Source organism: Parus major, chromosome 4 (assembly GCF_001522545.3).
Source record: "Parus major isolate Abel chromosome 4, Parus_major1.1, whole genome shotgun sequence".
In the NCBI taxonomy this organism is placed as follows: domain Eukaryota; kingdom Metazoa; phylum Chordata; class Aves; order Passeriformes; family Paridae; genus Parus; species Parus major.
In genome coordinates, this window is record NC_031771.1 from 62,205,425 (window position 1) to 62,225,113 (window position 19,689).

At 37.3% G+C, this 19,689-nt stretch overlaps 1 protein-coding gene across 4 annotated transcripts in view; it reads right to left on the reverse strand.

Moving 5' to 3' along the window:
• The window catches only part of MAEA (macrophage erythroblast attacher, E3 ubiquitin ligase), a 48,388-nt gene that overhangs the window by 9,564 nt on the left and 19,135 nt on the right, over positions 1–19,689 (reverse strand). For 3 of the 4 annotated variants that reach the window (XM_015624931.3, XM_015624935.2, XM_015624934.3), the window contains 4 exons: positions 17,304–17,507; positions 4,240–4,362; positions 3,271–3,384; positions 1,210–1,286 (listed from right to left, as the gene is read on the reverse strand). In XM_015624931.3, the coding sequence (XP_015480417.1) occupies positions 1,210–1,286; positions 3,271–3,384; positions 4,240–4,362; positions 17,304–17,507 (518 nt within the window). The remainder of the gene's footprint in view (positions 1–1,209; positions 1,287–3,270; positions 3,385–4,239; positions 4,363–17,303; positions 17,508–19,689) is intronic. The other variant, XM_015624933.3, reaches the window with a different exon arrangement.

The window sequence follows — 19,689 nt, forward strand, 5'->3', positions numbered from 1 at the left end:
AAAAATATGCCACAAAGTTTCAGTTCCTGAAGCACCTAGTCTGCCTTTAAAGGCAGCAGAATTTGTAACTTCCTTCACATAGAAATATTATGTTGCAACAGTGTTTTCATCAGGATGTATCAGCAAAGTTTCAGGTTGGGCCATGAACTTCTCACCTCTCTTTAGGTTTAAATATTCTTAAAAAATAGAACCTGCTGGGAGTTCTCCCTCCCTTGAGCGCATGTAAGCTCCAGTAGCTCTGCCACCTGCACCGTACTTTGGTGCTGGCAAAGTCACTGCTTATCAAATCATCAATGGATTTCTTTGTCCCAGTATCAAAATTCTACTTATTTCAGCAGGACTATTTTCCTGTGTTACCCTGGAACATTATTCCACCTTAAATCAGGACCATTAACTCAGATGTATAAATTGCTTCATGTGCTGATAGGAGAAGTATTGTCAGAAAAACTCTCTTGTGGTTTAAGTCAGGCAGTGCTGAGGTGTGACTGCACTTCTGCTACTGATTCACAGCCCCACTGGGCATTGCTACTTTCTCCCTGAATTACTTCAGAACAGGTAAAAATGGATATTGAGTTAGTTTCTTCATTTGGAGCCAGAGGAACGGAGTGAGGAAAACCTAACACAGCTCATCCTTCTCCCACCCACAACCATACAGAACTCTAAATCAGGCATCAATACAGGGAGTGAACATGGCCTTGCAGGTAACCTGCAGAACAAAAGCTTTAATGAAGATAGTACAGCAGAAGAGAATTCAGACAAAATGGAAATGTTAAAGCTGCATCTACAGGTTTTATTAGCCTTTTAGTATTTCTGGTGATTAAAACTGTAATGAATTGCCTTGTGAAGCTGGCTGTATCCCTCTTGAAGATTAGTTAAAGGTGAATATATATTTATATAGTACACTGTATGACACCAGAAAATCCATGTAATTTTTAAAACAGGTTAGTTTTCTAAACCTTGATTTTGAAGACTAAGAAGACACGGAGTTTCAGGGACAACATCAATACTTTAAGAAGGTGCATTTGTGGAATGACACTTAGCCTTTAAAAAAAATCTAAGCCCAGCTTAAATCCAAAGTCTTACACCAGCCAAGAGACCCTTCAAGGCTTTACAGGGCTTCTGGGTGTTGCAACAATAGTCACAGGTTTCTAATGAAGCATAATACCATCTTGTTAAGAAAACTGTTTGGAAAGCATCCTAATTTCATACCTCACAGCATCCAGTCTCTTGTTCTGTCGAATGAGTTCAATGAACTCCTGAATCCTTAGGCTGAACTCCAGACAGCTCTGAGATTAAAGACAAGACAGGGTCTTAGATAGTGCCAAAGTTGCACCGCATGGTTTGTTAACGACTATGTGTGCACAACAAAAAAGAAAGTGTTAATAACATGCAACCTGGTTTGCTTGCTTTTAGGCATTCATGCAAAAAAAGTTGAAATGCTGACTCTACAGACAAGATCAGCACAGAATTCCCTAAAAGCAAACAAAATCATACTCCTCTTGCCTCCTTTAAAACTTCAGCAGGGATGAACTTTTTCCTAATGACTGAAAGCCTTATTTCCTGAGACACAAATGAGAGTAATAGGTGGTTTCTTTCTAATCTCTTACAATTTAAAGTAGTAGACTCAACTATAGTTTGGGGCTATGTGATAATTTAGACAGGTCTACCCAGAAGACTGCATGGAAGAAACAAGCCTTGGAATATTTTTTGAAAAACCCCAGTATTAACAAAAAACAGCACAAAGTTTAAGTTGCTGCAATACCCTCCCCTCCCTTTCTTCAAGCTTCTATCCCAACTTTCTTGTCAAACATCTAAAAGCCATGCTGGAAACAAGTCTCAAACAAGAAAACCAAGTGGCATTTACCTGTTTATGGAAAAAGGTAAAATTTGAAGCCTAACGAAGTTGACAGTGTCCCTTTAAACCAAATTCCATCACCAGTTCACAAAATCTATAAAAAAACTTTGAATATGTGGAATTAAAAAGATTCTCCCCCCTGTAAAAGAACAAATCACTATGCTTCTTTATAGGGACACAGTCAACTGGTTTTTTACCTTATGAAAATAATGAAAACCCAAAGCGCTCTGAATCATGTCAAGAACTCTATTCTATTCCCTGTGTTCCCCTGCTCCACTTGCTGAGTGTTTTTTCTTTACCCATGTTTCTAATGAATAGTTGCCTTTTGTTTATTGTCATCAGCAGAGTCATATCAAAATTCCTCAGTGTCTTCAGTAGGAATTTGAGCAACTGAATTTCTATCAGTTAGCTGCCTGAGGTGACTAATGCACACATTGCAACAGCTACTTATTTAAGATTTAAAACATAAGCCATTTGAACATAAAAATAATGCATTCTTTTATATATTAAAACTTGCTAGTTTAAGGAACAGAAAAAAGTATTTTCCAACTATGCATTTTTTCTCTTTTCAAGTCCAGATTTAGCAGAAAATAAAAATTTCTCCTCTTGAGGCTTTCAATAAGACTATTTTAAAATACCTTGTTATCCAAATCTACACAAACCCTTCATCTAGAATTTTAAATAAGCTTGTTTCTACTAAAAATCTGATCAAGCTTTTTAATTACTAATAGTACTAAATCTCAGGGCTTCCTATTTTGCTAAGATGTTTCAACAGCAAAACCCACATGCCAAATAAATGAATTTTCAAGTAAGGTGCCAGCCAATGGCTTCAGGGGTTCTGCAGACAAGTGTAACTAGAAGCAGAGTCCTAGACAATCAGATGAAGCACATTCCAACTCTTTGTACCTTCAAACAACCCACAGCAGCTCTTCACAAGATTTCAGATTGCTCACATCTGTAAAGAGTACATGACTGCTTTCCCAGGCCACCAAACAGTTTAGATTTTACGTAAGGCTTGCATTCAGGTAGGTGGTGGCTGGGATTATAGACCATTAACGTCGATGAGTAGCTAAGCAACTAAGGCAACCAGAAGCAGAAATATTTGTGTTTTGAAAAGAAGCATAGCAATTTCTCCCAACTCTGATCTCTCACAGCCTTAGCTTTGGTTTTTGTTTGATTAAAAAAGAAACAAAAAAGAAGAAAAAAAAAAAAAGTAGGGCTTGCAGAAATAGATTTTTGTTGTAGTTTGTTTTTCAGAAAGAGGACGGGGAAGATTTTTCCTTATTTACTGCTTGTTGAAAATTGGTGATGAAAAAGTAAGATGCTGAGATTTTATTTCTTGTATTAGTTAACATTTTAAGATTACACAAGGGGGATTTTTTTATCAGTATAATTATGCAACGTGGTTTACATACCAATTCTGGTTTTCCTTTAATGGTTTCCATAACAAGATCATCATTTTCTCTAGAGTAATCACTGGCTGATTTACTTTTGCGTCCCATCTTCGGCTCGTTCTCAGTTTGGCGCCCCTGAGTGACAGAGAATGTCACTCTTTGCTTATTGTTATGTGCACTCAAACATTATTGGTTAAAAAAAGCCCTTAGTTTAAAAAAATATATAAGACACAAACATCTTTGAGGGAGGCAGGGATTTTGGTTAATATCTGTTAAAAACAGATTTCTGCAAGCCCTATAAAAGACTACAGCATGTTTTGAAATGCATAATTTAACAGGTAAGGAAATTTAAATGGACTGCATAGCAACAAGTACATGGGATGTTCAGTTCATGGTACTCAATGGCTTGAGGAAGACTTTTTGTGTTTATTATTTGATTAGATTCCAGCTTTTATTTTTGTATTTTCTCACTGCAAGTTAGTTCTTTAAAGTTTTGTCTTCTTATATTCAACAGCTAAAAATTACTAAGACTAAAATCTGTATGTAATTTCTCTCAGAAATTTTAAACCTGAGGGAAGAAATTACCAATTAATCTCATTCTTAAGACTCCTCCACATATAAACTGAGTTACAGTCTCACCAGGATGCACAGAGTCATAAATGTAAGTTTACATGCATCGACACTATGTATTTCTGCATTTATTTGTTTACAAATTGCACTAAACCCAACTGAGCACTGTATTTTATTTGAGCATAATTTGTTAAGAAAACACTGAATCCAGAAGATGACTGACTCACTCACTTCCAGGTCTGACATTTGTGAGCCTGTTTAGCTCCAGCTACCTTTTAAGAACATTTTTATACTTACTGTCCTTACTTTTATACAAGACCTTTTTCAAGACCTGTAATTTAAAACATATTGACCGCATCCAGCATCCAAGTAGTTTAGAAAATAGTTCAAACAAAATGCAAACATGTTACATTTTCATACCTTCATTTTTCTGAGTCTGGATTTGTTGTCATGACACCAAGCCAAGCAAGTCATAGTCTCTTGTCTTTCCAATGACTCTTCCACTTCTTTAGCAGTCAAAAACATCTCAATATTTACCAAGTCCTTCAAAAAACAAAAAAAGGGAGGAAGGTCTTGTTAAATTGTACTCACACTTTACACAGCAATTCTTCAACTTAGCTGGAATACAGAGATACAAAAGACTTTGTTCTCAAGAACTCTGGATTTTAGAACTGTACTTTGCAAAAAGACATTACAGAATATTTCCAGACTAAAATATTCTGATAGCAACAGCAGTTCTCTAAGTCTAGTTATATAACAGAACTAGAAAAAAAAAAAACCCAAAATACAATCCCCCCCACCTTTATTATTAAAGATTACACCTAGAATATTGCAGATTTTTATACAATTGACATGCTTAATATCACAAGTATTACCATAGCTATAGTGAACAAAACCACTCTCAGAAATAGATGGCATTTTCACCTGTCAGAATAGCTGAATATACTTAATCTTAGAAGTTCTACCTTCCATAAGACAAAGCTGAGAACCAGAACTAGCATCAGCTATATCACATTCACATCTTGTATTTCATTAGCCAGTTTTTCCTTATAAATACATGAAGTCTAATACCATTGGGAAGTGGACTAAATCATGTTAGGGTTAGCAAAATGGTTATTTACAGAAATTTAAACAAGCCACATTAATTTCTGAAGTGCAGCAGAACTTGTACCTTTTATAAATTTTTTGCTCATTACTTGAATTTTAAAACCAAAACATGAACATCTATTTTATAAGTTGTATGATCATGGCAACAAAACCATTTACTATCAAAAGAATAAACAGCCTCCCACAGCTCTACTGATATCAAATCCAGGTAAGTCAGACTGAGCTCAGAATTCAGACAGCTACAAGTTTACAGAACAACATGAAATTGGACTTTAATGGACTCTTCCCATACCCTTAGTGTTAAAATAAATCCATCTATTTTATCAATGTGTTTGCAAATGGACTGAAAGAATGCCAGCCTGTTCCACAACTGTATTTTTGAAGTATTCCTACAAGAACATGAGAATAATCTTTTTGCTGGTCTGAAGTTTTTCTGATGATATGCTCAAGTGGAAGAAAAGCGCATTACTCCCCAGTGCATGATAAGGTGACCATTTAAAAATCTCTTGCCCATTAACTCATCTGTGCAAGCAGCTCAACACATAATGCAGTCATAATAATTATCCTGCTTGCATTCCATACAGCTGCTGAGTGGAAACACAATTCCATTTAAGTTACAAAGAAAAACACCTCCATATATCTACTCAAGCTTATTGGAGCTATGTGCCCTCTTAATGAACAGCATTTGCTTTTACAAAAAAATAAAACAAAAGCATTTGCTTTTACATAAAAAAAGGACTGGACCTACTAAGCAGAGACAAATATGTGGTTTAAGCTCATTTGTTAAGTTTTTATAGTTTAAACTTCATTACAACAAAAAAATAAAAAATAAAGAGGCATAAGGGCAGCATTTGTTATAAGCCCATGAGCTGGTGAGAGAATCCCAGATATCTGTACTTATCCATCAGGTGTTGGTACAGCAGCCCTCCACTATGAGCAAAAAGACTGCCATTGCTGCTGGGGCAAACAAAACTCTTAAACAAAAAGAGAATTTCTACATCGCTTTTGAAAATTTAAGATGAAAAAGGTTCTTTTTAACAGAAATGCTAATTAGATTTGTGGTTGCCAAAGGAAGTCAAAGCTTGGCAGCCTTCTCTATTAAATAGACAGTATGTATCCAGAAAACAGAGAAGAACATTTTAAATTAAAAGAGTTTCTTTCAGAACCAACAATTACATTTAAATTGCACCAATAAATAGGATTTTCTTCTCTGTTGACTTGATAGAAAGTTAAGGAACAATATAAAAAAGGCATTAAGGAATCCTTTTGTAGAGACAGGAACAGCTTTTGCATTTGATTAGAAGTAGTCAGAAGTCTTAATCATACAGACTGATTACCACAAAAATACTAAGACACAATTAGGCAATAAACCTTTAAAAACTCCACATTCCACACTGTTTTATTTTAATCCAATCATACTTTCCTATCTTTTCTGACGGTGCATGATCTTGGTGCTTCTTCCTTAGCTAGGACTAAAGAAACAGAAGAAAGGAGTATCACAGGATTTATCAAAACCAGCACAGCTCTTCTACACAGGCAAGTTGTGAGTACAATTTGTCTGCCTCGTCTTGGATGGAAAGGAACTTTGTAACAAATATCTCATATTCCAGTCAAAAAAAATTCCCATTTAGATTCCAATCCTGAATAGCTTTCCAAAAGTATTCTGCAATTCAGAGTTGTACAGGCTGCAGACCATACAGAAACATTGTTTTTCTCAGGACCCAAAAGAGGATTAAGATTTCACAGGCTGCTACAAAGTGCCTGTTATATAATTTACATATAAAATTAAATAAATGCAAATACACAATTTTAGAGAAATACTGCCGCTTGATTTTTCAGGCGCAGAAAAAGCAGAAGCAAGAAATCTGTTGCCACACACTCCCCTCAAAATGACACAGTATTCAGCACCATGGCAAATGTTCTCTGACTTGTATATAAACTAAAAAGGAATTCTGAGCTCTTTAATTACCCTCTTTACAACACTAGTGTCTCCATTTCACACTCTCAGCTTTCACACTGGAACAGGGGTTGCAATACTTTCCTGCCAGTATTGCAGAGCTTAGGAGAACCCTACCCCGCACACAGATTATTTCAGTACTGGGATCAAACCATAACTCTCAGCACAGACTTTCCAGCCTCCTCTATATAACTTTGCCTAAATCACTTGATTACAAATACACAATACCTGAGGTTGGGCAGGAAGACTGATTTACATGAAACTTTCATTTAATTCTACAACTGTACTGAAAAATAGTCTCAAATGTCTCAAGGAGGAGAACTTGGTCCATTAAGTATTAGCAATAATTATCCAGACACTCAAGAGGGGAGCTCAGTACAAACCAGGGAGTGCCACCTGGATTTTATAATTTCTGCTTTAAACAACTGGTATTGGACTAAAGCAGACAAAACTTTCCCTTCTATACAACAGTCACTAACCAGATTTTAGAAGGGCAACTATCTCAACACTAGGTGAACTTTATCATGAAAAAACTATTTTATTCCATTACCACAGTGAAAACTCCAGAGAAAGACATTTATTATTAGAGAAAACTGCACATGAAGGCTGAAGTCACTTTAGTGAAAGCAGAGATACTTATTTAAACAAGAATACAGCTATCCATCACCCTGTGCTCTGCCTGATTTACATATATATAGCTTTTAAAATATCACTGCTTCTTTTTAAGCTGCAAGTGCCTCCAGGGAGGGAGGTTAGCAACCCTCTGATTCTGCACAGAACTCCAATTATAAGGTATAAAATACTATGAAGAATAAGGATGCCTTTATGATGATGATTACTAGATACATACTCCTGGCCAACATAAAAGCTGGATCCCATTTGCTGAGATGGGTTCTTAGTAAGAACATCCCAAGCATGTTTCTGCACATCCCCTCCTCTGAACAGCTTCTGGACTCTGGTGAGCGTGAGCAGGAGCTGATGGGCTGAACATTCAGGGCAGCTCACTCCTTGCCAGGGTGCTCTCCTTAGCAGTGTCTTGTTTTCAGGAGACTCCAGTACCTGCCCCCACTGGAGGGAAAGACTGCAGCAAAAATGAACACTAGTCTGAAACACCAAAACTAAGAGAACAATGAAAATGGGCCCAAAACGTAATGAATTTATGTGGTTGTGTTACAGAAAAGAAGTGATTCACAAAAATACAGTGAAGGCTGTGGAGAATAACAGCTGTGAAATAATGAGAATGTATGTATAAAGGCAGTAAGGTAACTTGATTTAACTGGCAGATATATAAGCTTCGCATGAATTTAAAACTAAACACAACTATGTCTAGTGTAAAGTTGTGAACCAAACTGGCAAATATATATCAAAATTCAAATTTAAACTCAATTTAAAGTGAAACAAAAGCTGTAACTTTAGATTGTGCACAATTAAAAGAATTCAGCAGTGAACTGGAAAAGAACTGAGATCTACATGTGTGACTCTAAATTCACCAAAAAAAACCGCTCAGAATTTTCAGCATCAGATGCAACAAAATTAGCAATTTTGTATTAGATCGTATGTCAAAATGACTTAGAACAAAAACATTCTTCCTGAAGTAGCAAAATACCTACAGGAATTCATGTAGTGTTCATATGAGGATTTTTATGTAACATTTTAAAATTTGGAGCAGTCAGGTCAAGTCATTCCTCTCCACTGGTCTCCACTATACACATGAACTGAAGTGCTTTTACTTTATGAGCTCTCCAGTCACAAGTCTGGAAAGCTATCAGAAAGAATGTGTGATAAAATCCCTTATAATTCATATGAACATTTATGTATTATATAATCCCCAGAATATTTTACATCAGAAATGTGAATCTTTAACAGGGCTCAAAAACAACCAGAAAAGAATACTAGAACACCCAGTGCTTAATATTTTCAAATCTCCCATAAGCTATTCTCAAAACAAGATTAATTCATCAAATTCATCAAAAAAGAAATGTTAAGCTTAAACAAGATAAAATGAAAGATTTGATTCAGTGAGAAAAGGCAGTATTTTGCAGAAAAGAAAGTTTCCTCAGTGGAAAAAAAGCATCTCTCATAAAACAAGCTATTTGTTGTACAAAATAAGCAGTTCGTAATATCATAAGATGATGTTTATGTATTTTTTTCTAAAATGCAAATTGTTTATTTTTAATTGCTTACTAGTATCAATATGAAATTGAAAATAGGCCAGTATGCCTCAAGCTATCAGTGGCTCGTTGCCAAGAGTATGTACCAATAACAGCTTTAATAAGACTGACTAGCTATCTATCTATACACATTACATGCATAAGAGCACTCCCCTCATAAAGAAGCCTTTGCTGATGCACTTCAGCATTCAGCAGCATGGTAAACTATTTGTATATGAAACACAATAAACACTTAGATCACTCAAACAACAACTTCAGAAAAAGCTGTGTTAAGCTTTTAATGACTACTCACATACTCTCCACTTGCAACGCAACCTTCAGTATAATTTAGTTCTATGGAAGTGAAATAGAAATGCAGTAATGAACAGTTACAAACAAAGAGGTCAATTTAGTCTTCTATATTAATATATTCATTTGTTAAAATTTCCCCTGTGATGAACATGCAGCAAATCCAGGCATCATCTCAGGCTGTGATCATTGTTACACAATTCAGGGAGAAGGCAAACACAAGGGGCTACAAGGTAAGACCGCAGGAGCAGCTGGGAAAGGAGAGGTCAGTGTATTCCCAGAGTGGGGAAACAGTGAAAGAGGTGTCACTTGGCAGGAGCAGGAAGCTTGGAAAACACCACAGTCACACTGCCCACTTGAAAACATGTGCAGGAAGGAAAAAAGAGGTGCAGGTGAAGAGGGGGACAATGCAGGTGGTTTTGATGGCAGTAACAGGAATTGGGACCCAAATCCAATTCCTCTGCCCCTGTACAAGGGCAGGAATAAAAGGCTGCTGGAGTAACAGTTTCTTTAAAGTCAACACTGGGTATGTATGAACTGCACTGACATTAAGGGAGACACAAATTAAGAAAATAATGGCATAGGTGGTGACAATACAACAACACCACAATTACTGAAGACCAGTTAAAGTGGGGCACAAATTAACAGTAAGGGGCCTCCTTACTCTCTGCTCATAAAATAATATTGTCTGAAGTTCATTAAGCTACTATTAAGTGTTATAATGCTACACACATTAACAGGATTAGAGAGAAACTAAACAGAGTAACTGCAAGAATTACTCAAAGCCAGCTGCAGAGCCAGTTATTGGGGAAAAATGCAAAAACAGACAGCCAAACCACAAGTTCATCAACAGAAGAGCCAGAATGTTTTTGTCTACAAAGTAAACACAGTACCCATCATGTACAGTCGAGCTTTCACATGAGAGCATCTTCCATACCCTCAGCATAGCACAGACCTTTTAGTTCTGCCTGGTTATTTTTGAAGGATCACAGTATCTTACACTTAATTCTGTCAGAGGAGCATGGTCTTTATGTAACATTAGAGGATACTAGTGCTTTTGTTAATTAGTTCTAGTGATGAATTCATGTTCTAAACTTATGTCCAACTTCAATTTATCTATCTATATTACAAAACTCCTTGGTATTTGACCTCTGCTCTCACACCTACCAAAAGCACCCACCCATAACATTTTCAGTCATCTTTTCCCTTCAGTTTTTCCAAAAGCTTTCTGAAAGTGCGGTCACCATAACTATATATATTCTGGCACTGGCTGCTCCACAGCCAAGCTAAGTGTTTCATCCACTTCCTTTCACTCAAGGACATAAGCTGCTTGGAAGAGACTCAGAGTTGAAGCACTGAGGTTGGTTATTAGCAATCCGTTTCCCCAATGCATCCTCTGCTCCTGCATCAGCAATTTTTGTAGCTCAGCAAATGGCTACACCTTTACCCATCAGCATATTATACTATGCTAAGTACAGTAATAAATAACTACACTACAGTAGTGTGACAAAGAGCTTAAGATGCATCATTGGGTAGAAAAAAAGTGCCTCATTTTCTGTCATAGCCTCTTCTAGCAGAGGAAAAGCACCCAAACCTTTGCCAGTGGCACACAAGCCCTGCAGCTTTTGTCCGTGCAGGATCAGTCTGTCTTAGCAGCTACACACATTCTCTGACAAAATATTATGCTATCATCTAATGTAGTAGTAGGACCAAGTGTTAAATGTGAAGTAAGATTTACACTTTGAAGGAATGTCTGGCAGGAAGAAAGGACAGTAAGAAGAGGCATAACTTCTACTGCTGGGTAATTTCCAGGTGATAACACCATTCCCCATTTAGATAAAATTTCAATTCAATAATTTTTCTTGCTTCACCTGCCTTCCAGACTAAGTATTTTGTAATAAATTAGCTCAGTTATGATACACTACAGGTAACCCACTTTGTCTAAATGGACTGAAAAACACAAGATGTTCAACATCACAGCACAATTCATGTTGTTGGCTTTTGAAGTGTCAAATGATTTGTAATGAGGAAGTTTGTTATTCTGCTTCGATCTTGACTATTTCACATTTACATAATTCTAATTCCTCAAGATGCTTGAGACAAACTGCAGATGTAAGGCTGTGCAGGAATTGCAGCACTTTGAAATTCAGATGAACACACCCAGACATTCATTATACCAATCTATTCAAAGTTGTCATGCCTACGCTAGGTACAGCCAAAACACATTTGAAGGAGTTTCTGAGCAGCTCTCTATAGCCTGGTACTGCAGGGTATCTCCAAGCACCACAACCTAAAATCCTGGCACCTTTCAATCAGTTATGCCAATTTAGGAGCTCCTTCATACATAGTTTTCCTGTAACATCTCCAGTGTGGGAACAGCAAGTCAAAGGAGAAGGACACAAACAGCTCCTGGCAAAAGACACCTTTTACCATTCAGCCTGCATCTGGAAAGTCAGCTTGGCTATGTTCTGGATGACAGTGAAGTAAATAATACATTTAAGCACTATGATGAATATTATTTACCTATTTGAAATTGAATTGTTTTGACTATAAATGTGTTTTGATTAATTACTTTAATACATATGTGTTTGCCTATAAGCCATTCTTGGACTATGCATCTTAACAAGGAAGATTTCTAAAGGTACATTTGTATTATTGTTAAAAGATGTGTTTATTCAGCTTTAACTTTTTGAGTTAAGACTTAATACTGCTCCTTTTTGTGATGCTCAGATATGCAGGTTATTTTCCATCTCCCATTTTCTGAGAGAATCATCAAATAGAAACAGTTATTCAGGGAATGGATTACTTCGAAAATAGCAGCTTCAGGAAGATTTTGTCCCATAGCAGACAGAAATCCTTCAGCAGTATGCTACTGAGGTGTCAGCTGAAGGATCCACATCACAGTGCTGAGGAACACTTTCATAAAGCAAGGAAAGAACATTTAACTTTGGGGTTGAAAAAAGGAACACTGATATATAATAAGAAAGAGATCAGATACTTGGTCAAAAGCCATGAAGCTTAATTTTAAGATACAAGTTTCTCTTATACCACAGGACATCAAATAAGATTTCACAGCTTTCTGTAACAAAATTAAGAGAGTGGAACACACTTGAATTTGTTGCAGGTATCTTTTCTAGTTAGGCTAATCCCTCCAAAAACAGTTTTACAAAAACTGAAGCTGCAATGATGCAGTAAAAAAGACTAACTGGACAAAATGGGAGGGAGAGAAGATCGGAAGATAAGCTGTTTTTCCAGCGATTACTGTTCCTTATTTAAACAAAATTAATTTTTTTTAAATAAATGTATTTACTACTTTTAAAGACAATTAAATATTTTTAGAATGTCTTTTCAGTATCTACCCTGTTTTGATATTCTCCAGTGAAAAACCATTACCAGAGACGTAGTTCTGCTCAGGAAGGAGACTACTGACAATAACTGGAGACCTGAACTCTCACTTCAAGAAAACTGTTATCTTTTTGGGACTGGGTCAATTGTCAATACTTGAAGTGTCAAGAAGCCCTTCTAACACTGATCAGTGTTGACAATGGCCATATGTCTAGTCAAAACTTCTGAAGTCAATGGAATACTTGGTTTTTACCCCCACAATTCTCAAAAAAAGCAAAAAGCACACTGTGGTATGAATGCAGAGGGCTAGTTAACTATCTTTGAAGGATGATGCACATACTTAATTATTGATCTGAGAACATTAATTGGCAGAATCTTAATTGATATAGATAATCCCTGATTTAAGGCCAAATAAACAAGTTTTAAGCTATTTAAGAGTTTTTTAAACTCAAGCAATTAACTGCCCACATTACAGTGTCACTGCCCGCCCTGCCCAGGGGTGCAGTAGCTCTTCTGTTCCTTAGTGAGTTATAGTTTTTTAAATAATTTGCTTCCTGACCCTACACACTAAAAATTAGGTTGAATTTATGCTATTCTTCACAGAAAAAATATTGCCACTTGTACAGCTTTTGTACAGTATGAGCATTAAGGCAAGGAGACACATTCTTTTACTAAAATAAATTAAGCAAAGATGGAAAGAGGATTTACAGCATATGATAAGGGAAACTGGAAGCTTCAGAATATGGCTTTGTTTTCAATCCTACAGGCAAAAATCACTACAGCTATACATAATTAAGCAAAGAATGTAAGGACACTTTACGTGTTTATTTTTTCTTCCCAGCCTATTAAGGAAAGGGCTGGAAAAACATAAAATTTTAAACCCCACCAGCTCCAGAAACAGTAGACTAAGCACCACATATGTAGCCTAATTATAAAATTTGTCTACAAACAGAAACCAGCTTCCAACTGGAACACCACTCTTCCTAAACTAGATTTGCATATCAATTAATGACACAAAAATGAGATAGCAGTGTAGCAGAACACAAAATAACAAAGTTGAAGTTAACAAACAACCTCGCCAGCTAGCTGAAAATAGGAATCTGCAGATGAAAACAGGCATTTTTATATTGGTATGGCATTACAAGTTTGTAATAATGACCTTATTTTGATTCTATTTATTCTAATAAGCCTATACTGATGAGTTTTATTCATATGCAACAAAAAAGCCCTTAACATCTAATTTGTATCTTCAACCCAAACTGTTTTTCACATCATTATGGAGGCAGAAGACATCAAGAATAATGTCCACAATAGAATCCCCTCTAACCCGTATTTACTTTGGCACAAACATTTCTGTCTTTGACTGTCAGCTTTTCTTTCAATCTTATTCACATTCTGGTTTACTTTCCCAAGCACCATTATTTTTCTTTAAAGACATAAAACAAATATTTAATGTCTGGAATTTATTTCTTATATTGCCTTAACTTTATACAGCATAAATGTCTTATGCCCAAAGTTATTCCTTACTTGAGCTAGTTCATAACTTTGATATTTAAAATTTCCCTGCAATTTTTCACATTCAGCATTGCTTTCCATTCTGTTTGCTTCCTAGTTTATAACCATGGTTTTCAAGCACCTATCTTTGATTACAAGATTTCATAGCTTATCATTCCTATGGAGGCAGTTAATTTAGGAAATAGCCTAAAATTTGTCACGGACCATCAAAAACTATTAGCATTGGGCACTATGACACACAGTCAATCTTTGCCAGTAGTACAGCAGACAGTTTGCTCAAGCATAGGAATGATTTAATGGTTTCCCTTTGGTCACCGAAGCAGAATCCCTTCTGATCTGCTTTACCCATGAAGCACCTTGGCAGCTCTGAGGTCTCCTCATTTTCAGGAGCCACACAAGAAACTTAAATCAGGCAAGCTGAGACTTGCTCCCAAGACTGGTCTAACAGCTACAGGAAAGTGTTTAACCTGGGATCCCCAAGCTACAATTGAACTGGAAAGAGCTGCTTCCTTCAGAAGAGCAGCAAAGGGTACCTCGGCCATTTTTCCCACAGTCAGAGGAACAATGTCACAGAATGGTTGAGTTTTGGATCTTTGAAACTTTGTCATCTCCCTGCTTACAGCAGGGTCACCTCTAACAGATTACCTGGGATCTTTCCCATTCTAGTCTAGTTTTGAGCATCTCCAAGTACAGGGCGACTCCACAGTCCTTGTGTCTGCTGGGGAGCCCAGAACTGGGTACAGCACTCCAGATGGGTCTAACCAGTGTGTTGAGTAGAGGCTGGAGCACCTCCCTTCTGCTGCTGCTGTTTATCCCAGTGCACCCCAGAGTGCTGTTGAATTGTCTTTGCCACAAGAGTACATTGCTGGGCCATGCCTCATTTGTCCACCAGCCTCACCTCTGGCTGCTGGACAAGCTGAACAATAACAGCACCTTTTCTCAGGTTCTTACTTAGGGTATAATGTCTACCCTGTGGTAACAAAATCAAGACAAGACTGGAGGTGGGGATATTAATCAAAATGCCAGGTGAGACCACAGTAAACAAAGATTACTTGGGATGAGAGAATAACATGGTATTTCGTAATCTCTACAGCAAAGTTACATTAGAGAACACTTCAATGTTCACATCCTTTAGGAAGAAAGGAACAAAAATAAACAAAGCTGCTGTCTTATTAAACCAGCAAAACCACAAATTCTGTGTAACAAACAAGTCCCAGTATCATACACTGTAAAAGCTATTCACAAAGAGGATAGCCATACAGTAAGAAAGAACAAGTGCAAAGCAAAGAAACTGAGGGAAGCCTTATCTTCATTAAGCCAAAACAAACTGTAATGCTGACTAAAATGCCTAATTTGAGCAAACTAGAAGAAAAATGGCCTCAGTGCATTCAATATGCAACTATGTTCTGTGTTATTCGAGTTACTCTGATGTTATGCAAATTGTAAGAGTTAGGCTTGCAGGCAGAAGGTAAATAATCGTCTTTAAAACTTCCTTTTTAGCACAAAATTTTCTATTCAATAAACAGAATGAAGAGCTTTAAGTATGATGCTTTTACCACAGGGTCTTGCAGTATGTCATGACAGACTTCCACACTCACGTCCAAACCAAAGCTGAGCATTATTTAATCAGGCATAATAGAGCTTGCTATGAAAGTGAAAATATTTCCACAGTGCTTTTCCAGCAGACCTAGTAGGTACAGTAACATGATGATTCAGCAAAGATGAGCTCCTGCTCAAAACAGAGGGAAACATCTACCAGAAGTGGGAGAGCTGCTGAGCAGTCAAGCTGCAGTTATCCCAGCGTAATTGCCTTGGGTATTTTTGCCTCACGTGCATGGGCTGTGTCTCTAGTGAGGCACAACAGCCTCTTCAGCTGCTATTTTCAAGACTATTTCCTATTAATACTTTGTAACCCATTTCCCCTCTCATTTCTATTCAGTCTCTACATGCTATTTCCTATTTGGCATTTACTGAATTTACTGAAATTGCTGCTGGCTGAACAGGATTAGACCAGTAAAGCAGCCAAGGAATAAGACACACATGATAAATAGGTCCCTGTTACACGACAAAGAACTAGTACATATGCTCTAATTTGACATCAGTAACAAAAATATCTTCTTCCCCATCAAAATGAGAGAGATGTATTCAACTACTCCACCTAAGAAAGGCAAAGTACATAAGTCATGTAAGGGAACTCAATTTTCAGCATCTTTATAAAAGTAAGATTTTGACTGTAAGAGTTGCATGCCTTCTGGAATCAGGAATATCAAAAGAAGATTCAAGGATCACTGAGGATCAAATAGCAGAGACTACCTAAAATCTGCAAAACATGATTTCTCTAGACAAACAGCAAATTCTTAAAAAAAATCAGTTTTAATGTTCTCGTGACTGTCAGAGGACCCCAACCAGGATTCATTGGTCTGCATAAAGAACCTACACCAAAGCACACAAACTCCAAACACTTCATAACCCACTGTGAGCCCAAGCAAAACCAACTAGCTAACCAGTGAAAAGGAAATCAAAAATCACAAAACGGTGAAACAAGCAAACCAGCAAAACGTTCTCAGGATCATGCAAGATATAATGGCAACTAAAAAACCCAAACTGTATCAAAATTTCTTTTCCCAAGTAAAAGCCAGTCTTCTCAGGGCATCAAACAGTGGAATGATACAATAGAACAGTCGTTCCTGCAATCAGCAAATGCTGTTCTGTTCAGCCTGGTCACCTACACGTATCAGCTGAGTGGGTCTAGACAGATGGGAAGCTCCACCACCTGCTTAATCAGCAGCCTAAAGGCTTCTATCAAGAAATTTTGTATGACATTTGAGAATTAATCTGAGCTTTAATAGAGAAAGGTGTTTATCTAAAAGCATTTAATTTGTGACTAATAATTATGACTTCAATTTTACTTATTTAATTCATTAAAACACAATTTACGCCGAGTAAGGAGACAAAACTCAAGCCTAAAAAGATTAACAGATAAATATTAGCAAGGAAGGAACACCAATACATAAAAATAACTGCTACAAGGCTAAAGCAGCTTGTTCTCATTTTTCAATGACTTCTTTACTACTGTTTTGTTAGTCCACACTGCCACTCACCTCAATCCCACTTTGTCTGGCTAGTTTTACAGCTGTGTTGTAGTAGCCACAGCGTAGGAGATGTTCCACCATCATACGATCCATACGTTTCTTCTTCCACATGTTGGCAGGAGCTGGCTGGTCACTGCTGTGCTCCTTCAGATGTTCAATCCTGCGTTTGCAGAGCTTTGCACTTTCATCTTCAGCCTGGATTGACTCAACAGCCTAAAAAGTAAAAGCTAACAGTAAGAGCTACACATTTTCAATCTCCTTTCAAAGCAAAAAACAGTAATTGATTGTAACCTTTCTTTATACGTTATACAGCTACTCCCAGTAGTTTCTTTTTTTTAGAAATATTTCCTATGGCACTGCATAAGTTTCTGCATGGCTGGTCCAGTTCTGAGATATTCTTGCACAGAAGTAAGTTTTGATATATTTGACATTATGAATATATACATTTTTCTGCTTAATTTGCAGTTCATCCAAAACCAGAAGCGTATCAACTATGGCAGCAACTGCTGTAATAGCCTGCAAAGAGCTTTGTGAAGGTTTGCAGTCATCTGATCCAACCAAATGAAAAGAAAAATTTTCATCTCTAACCTATGCACGGCTTCTTCCTCCAGCAGCTGTCCTGCTGGATTACTTCTACTGAGGAGTGATGCAGAGTAAACCCACATTACTTTTAATACACTGGAGCCATTTTAATCACTCATGCAATAATGGTAATTATACAAATGGTTGGCCTCTTGGCACCTGTAATTGAAGGATCTAAAAGCAGTTTTTCAAAATCATCAGTTTTGTTTAACTGGCACTATTTTATATAACTCTGCTACTGTGGGAACATGCATCCCTTCAGGAGCTTTACTCAGGAAAACACATTTGTCCAGAATAACTAGATTGATGATTTTAAACCAACATATTGACATACCCAGCAAAAAACACACACCACTCCTCCAAGGGATTGCCGCAGTATTTTTTTTAAAAATTAAAACCAAAACACTCAGCTCATAGTTGCTTTCCTTCAAGTCATCATTCTAAGCTGGCTGACTCAGTACAACTCTGGGCTATGTCAGGCTACAGAACTCCAGAAAGCTGGCAGTACCTTTAAGTGCCTGCTAGGATGAAGGCAAACCAGCAGAGGATGGTTAGTAACTTTCCCATCTGCAATGTAACACTAGTGATGCAATCGCAAGTTAGGCTGCCTTGTGGTGGCTTTAAACTTTCTGGCTTGTGTTTGAATGACTGCACAGCTCTGGCAACTGGGAGGCACAGGCAGAACCTGGCAGGCTTTTGGCAGCCCACTCTGCACTCCATGCTGATGCAGCTACCTTTCCAGAACTCAAACGATAGTATCATATATGGTACAATTCCAGCTCTGGAAGCACAGGCTGGTTCTAATTGTATTTACCATGCCTGCCTATAGACATACTTCTGGAAGGATCAGTATGAAGAGCAAAGTGAAATGAGAGAAAACTTGCAAGGAAAGCTCACCAAGCTTATCCCCCCCACCCGCCTTAAGCCTGACTCCGATCTGGACCTTGATACCAAATTCAAGTATCTAAAACACTAACCACTATACAAGAGTCTCTTAACATTCATATAAACATCTGTAGCATGAGTTATTTTTACTACTGAAGTCTGAGTTACTTCTGCTGCTGACTTTACTTTGTAACATACAGTTTGATGACAAGTATTTTATTTGAGTTATAAACTGTGTCTCTTCCTATTCAGCAAGCAAACACTTACTCAAGACAGAACACATTTTCACTTCTTAGATGTCTACAGTATTACCAGATGTGAAGGCAACCTTGAGAAATACTCTGAATACAACTCAAGGCAGGCACAAAGTTTAGACCCTTTCTTCTTCCAAAGGGCTCTTCTTATATGGCTTTGTATCTGGACCTATACAGCTCTTGCTGGGTTTTTGATCCTTCTACTACATTCAGAAAGGCTACAGATCCTTTTCAAAACCCTCTGAAGCAAGTCTATCTGGACTTGCCCTGCTGGACATTAACAGAACTTGGGGGAACAAGCATATTAAACAGGATACAAAAGGGAAAACACAAAGGCCTAGGTTTCCCCAGCATCATTTTCAGAACCCAAGAAACCTGCTGTATTTAAAAGCTCTCTTTCAAGAGTGAGTAAGGTGTTAAATAAAGGAACCATTTAATTCTATTATGGTCATCTCAGCAGTTCATGAGATCCTTGTGTAAACACAGGAGGAAACAGATCACACATGGGTCCAAAGGCTCTAAAGAAAACAACCATTTTGCTCGGGGCAGAGATTATAGAGAAGACAGTTGGGAGTTGAGGGTTTGGAGCAGAAACAAGACCGTTGTGTTTCAGAGGGCTTTTACTGTTAAACAATTTTTTTTTTGCCTTTTGTTCTTTCTGAGCAGCTATAAGA